This window comes from Olea europaea, unplaced genomic scaffold (genome assembly GCF_002742605.1).
Source record: "Olea europaea var. sylvestris unplaced genomic scaffold, O_europaea_v1 scaffold9604, whole genome shotgun sequence".
Taxonomy (NCBI): Eukaryota; Viridiplantae; Streptophyta; class Magnoliopsida; order Lamiales; family Oleaceae; genus Olea; species Olea europaea.
This window is the reverse complement of record NW_019268104.1, coordinates 1-4,527: the sequence shown is the minus strand read 5'-3', so window position 1 is coordinate 4,527 and position 4,527 is coordinate 1. Positions and strand designations below refer to the sequence as shown.

The 4,527-nt window shown below is 38.1% G+C and overlaps 1 protein-coding gene across 1 annotated transcript; it reads left to right on the top strand.

The window, feature by feature from the left end:
- The first annotated feature begins 246 nt into the window (after positions 1-246).
- Positions 247-1,593, top strand: LOC111392686 (protein FAR1-RELATED SEQUENCE 5-like). The gene is made up of 4 exons (XM_023018075.1): positions 247-532; positions 596-838; positions 978-1,187; positions 1,388-1,593. The coding sequence occupies exons 1-4, from the start codon at positions 247-249 to the stop codon at positions 1,591-1,593; spliced, it is 945 nt and encodes a 314-aa protein (XP_022873843.1).
- Positions 1,594-4,527: the final 2,934 nt, after the last annotated feature.

The window sequence follows — 4,527 nt, the reverse complement described above, 5'->3', positions numbered from 1 at the left end:
CTTCTGCCTCGTACCGTGTTAAAACACAGTGAAAATTTGCAGATGATAAAATAAGGGTAATTTAATGTAGCATTGCAATATGATTTATACGATATTTTTCTAAAATAAAACATTGAGTAGTATTATTGGAATTTTTTAAACCACGCAAAACGTTAGTTATTCAATAAAAAGTAATACATAGTGAACTTTTGAGCTTGTTATGATTGGCTGATTGTTACCTTTTCATGTGTCGTTGCAGAATAACTTATGGAAAACGTTAATGATGATTGTTCGGTGGAATCTGGGAATGAGAATGTGACAGAGAATATGAACAAAGTGGACAACAAAATGTTAGAAGAAGATGATCCGATTGTGTCCGAGGTGGGTATGATTTTTAGCAGTGAAAAAGAGATGTGGGAGTTCTACAAAATATATGTATATAGCGTAGGTTTTCCAGTTAGGAAAAGGAATTCAAAAAAAGGGAATGATGGTGCATTGGGATTTGTGACCTTCACTTGTAGCCGTGAAGGAAAAAATAGGAGTAGTAAAAGCTGTTCTTTAAAACCGCAACCGGCAATCTAGATAGATTGTAAGGCTAGGATCTCAGCATCTTCAGATACTCATGGATCGTGGAGAATTAGCACAGCTATCCTCGAACACAATTACAAAACAAGTCCTTCGAAATCCAGGTTGTATCGATGCAATAGAGAGTTGAGTACACATGTGAAACGGAAGCTTAAAGTGAATGATATGGCAGGAATTCCGTTGCATAAAAGCTACAACTCTGTAGTTGTTGAAGCAGTTGGATACGAGAAGATAACTTGCATTGAAAAAGATTGTCGGAACTATATCGAAAACAGTATGACGACTAAGACTTGGAGAAGGAGATATTACAGCATTACAATCTTATTTCTCAAATATGCAAGCACGTTGTTCGGGATTTTTCTTTAGTATGGATTTGAAAGATGAATCGCGAATGAAAAATGTATTCTGGACAGATAATAGGTACAGACAAACATATAAAGAGTTCGGGGATGTGGTTACATTTGACGCCACTTACCTCACTAACAAATACGACATGCCCTTTGCCCCATTCGTTGGCGTCGATCATCATCGACAATCAATATTGCTTGGATGTGGTTTGGTGTCAAATGAAGATATAGATACATTTGTGTGGTTGTTCAGTACGTGGCTTAAGAGCATGCCTGGTAAAGCTCCTGCTGGAATAATAACCGATTAAGATAGAGCTATGCAAAATGCAATTCGAATTGTTTTTCCAAATACGTGACATAGATGGTGTCTATGGCACATTTTGAAGAAGTTGCCAGAAAAGTTTGGCTACCATATAACTAAGGGTCGAATTTTTTTGCCATATATAGATTGGTTTATGATTCGCAATATATTGAAGAATTTGAGGTAGGATGGAGCGTGATACTTGATGCCTATGAATTACATGACAATGATTGGTTATCAGGACTATACAAGAACAGAAGTCGTTGGGTTCCTTGCTTTTTGAACACTAGTTCCTGGGTAGGGATGTCAACAACTCAAAGGAACGAGAGTATCAATGCATTTTTTGATGGATATGTATACTTGAAGACGTCTCTAAAATAGTTTGTGAAATAGTATGAACGAGCCCTGAACAATAAGGTTAAGAAGGAGTTCCAAGCGGATTTTAAATCATATTCGCAAATGTTACCATGTGCAACGACGTTCAAAATAGAGAAGCAATTCCAATTTTTCTACACCATCGCAAAATTGAAAGATGTTCAAGCTGAATTCACGCAAAGATGTATTGTGACGTCATATCTATATCCGAGACATGTTTCGAGATGACATACGAGGTACAGGAGGTTGTTGTATTTGGTGAAGGAAGGAAGAAAAAGTCATTTTCTGTTTCATTAGGGAAAGAGAATTGTGAATTTTCTTGTAGCTGCAATTTGTTCGAATTTTGGGGAATCATTTGTAGGCATGCAATTGTAGTCCTCACCCACACTGACACCATAGTACTACTAGAGAGGTATATACTGCAACGATGGAGGAGAGATGTTATTAGAGCACATATCAGGGTTGCAGTAAGCTACGATGGGTTGGTGAGTACTTCTGGACAGTTGAGATACGACAATTTGTGTCAATCTTTCGCTGAGATAGCAGACCTTGCTGCAGATGACAAAAAAAGATGTCGTGTGATAATGGATTGGATCGAAGCACAACGTAGTGATTTGATGTTGACATGGTCGATCAATGGAAGCAATGTCATCCCACAGCATACTACTCAATTTCAATCAGCAGGTATTGCAAACCAGAGCATACGTGATCCAATTTCCTCCAAAACAAAAGGTGCCCCTAAGAAACTCTGAAGGAAAAGCCTACTTGAGTCAAAACCAAAGATAGCTAAGGTATGTTCCCTTGTTTAAATCACATGTATGATTATTGCTTCAGAATTGAAAGTGTAAGAATTTTTTGCTTCACGTGCAGGCTACATCGACATCAACGAAAGGGAATAGACCAATAGCATGGCGTTCTAAATTGTCAGGCGATCCTAATCATATGCAAGCCGCATCCTTGAAGAACAATATTCAATGTCGACAACATTTTCCTATTCTGAACTCTTAGTGGTTAGTATTTTAAGTTCGATTGTTGGACTTCTTTCATGTCATACTAATACTAAGTAATTCTTCGATATAGGGTGGAAGTGGAAGTTAATAATTGACGCAACAATTACCGGCTTCAAATTTGACTCCGCCATTGTCAACTTTGGTATTCAATTCGCAAGGTACGTGAAATGGTTACATATAGAATTCTCGCTAACTTTTTTTGCATGTGCACATAGTAACATGCTTATTACAAAATGGATCTTGTGGCAGCCTACTATTACCCCACAGTTTCAGGATGAATTTGGCAGAGGATTGTGACTGATGATTTTAGCTGCATGAAGAAGTTGATGCAGTGGCTGGTTATCATTAAGGGAAATTAAATATGTTTTCATTTTGTTGGTTCACTGCAAAACTTACGTTTTTTTTTGTTCAGCAGTGAAAATACATATGTTTCATTTTGCTGGTTCACTATAAATACTCATTTTTACCAATGTTTACTACAAAACTTATATTTTCTTGTCCAGAAGTGAAAATATATACATTCCATTTTGTTGGTTCACTGTAAGACTTATATTTTTTTGTCCAACAGTGAAAATGCATATGTTTCCATTTTGTTGGTTTTCTGTAAAATACTCATGTTCACTAATAATCATTCATTCAAAGTAGATGCTTCATAAACCAAACTTTTCATTTATGAACATTGCACATGACAACAAAAAGGACAACACAAGTGGTAGACAAAAGTCATATTTGTGCATCCACTGATTTTACTACAAGCCATACCGATATATTCAAACATAAAAACAAACTGCGAACTACTACGAGCAACTACTCAAGCCGACCCTTCCCCTTAGCATTCCCTTCCTCCATTGATTTCCCCTTTGTGATTGTCATGTTCATGTGCAACGAGATTTGGACCTCTTCATCATCCTTTAACTGCAGACTGTAATACTTGTGCCATTTCGGGCACTGCCTTCACTTGACTCGCGGTCTTTAACCCACTCCCAGAAGTCGCATTTCTCGCTACAGCACTTGAATAGTTTTCCTTTGTTCTCAGTCTCCCTCTTGAACTGAAAACTACTCAAGCCGACCCTTCCCCTTAGCATTCCCTTCCTCTATTAATTTCCCCTTCGTGATTGTCATGTTCACGTGTAACGAGATTTGGACCTCTTCGTCATCCTTTAACTGCAGACTGGAACACTTTTGCCATTTCGGGCACTGCCTCCACTTGACTTGCGGTCTTTAACCCACTCCCAGAAGTCGCATTTCTCGCTGTAGCACTTGAATAGTTTCCCTTTGTTCTCAGTCTCCCTCTTGAACTGAAAACACTTCTAGAATCCAATCTTACAATCCAGGCATTGGCGTTTCCTCCTACACTAATTCGAGAATTTTTTCCTTCCCTTCCCTCTACAACCATCACAAATTCCAGAATTTTTTGCTACCATTGTACCATGGAATCAACAACAAATAATCAATCTAAAATAAACAAGTTAGTGTTGTTTCAACAAAAACAGAATTAGAGATCACGAATTGATGCAGGAAAAATTAATTTTGGATTACACCACTCGATGCTTACACCGAATCAAACCAATTGATGCTTACACCCAATCAGAGATCAAGAATAATGCTGGTTTCCAGTGAAGACTCCGGTGTGACTGCAAGAGATGAGACGGCGACGAGCTCACTATGATCGAAAGTCTGGGCCGAATGGTTTTGGGGTGCTGCGTATATTTTCTTGTTATGGGTAATGAGATAGACACGGTTATACGATCATCATCGTCGATGGTCGGAGATGGAGAGATGACAAGCAGTGGCGATCAACAAGATTTTAGGGATGGGTAGGGTTTTGGGGAAAAATAATGAGGGATTGGGCCAACCATTTTTTTATTTCCTTTATATTTGGGTTTTTTAAATACCTATAGAAGACATGTGAGACTTTTAACCTAGTAGA

Coding starts and splice junctions, on each gene's coding strand:
- LOC111392686 (XM_023018075.1), top strand. CDS start 247: ATGGAAAACGTTAATGATGATTGTTCGGTGGAATCTGGGAATGAGAAT. Junction 533..595: donor AAATAGGAGTAGTAAAAGCT/GTTCTTTAAAAC, acceptor CAGCATCTTCAG/ATACTCATGGATCGTGGAGA. Junction 1,188..1,387: donor GTGGCTTAAGAGCATGCCTG/GTAAAGCTCCTG, acceptor AATATATTGAAG/AATTTGAGGTAGGATGGAGC.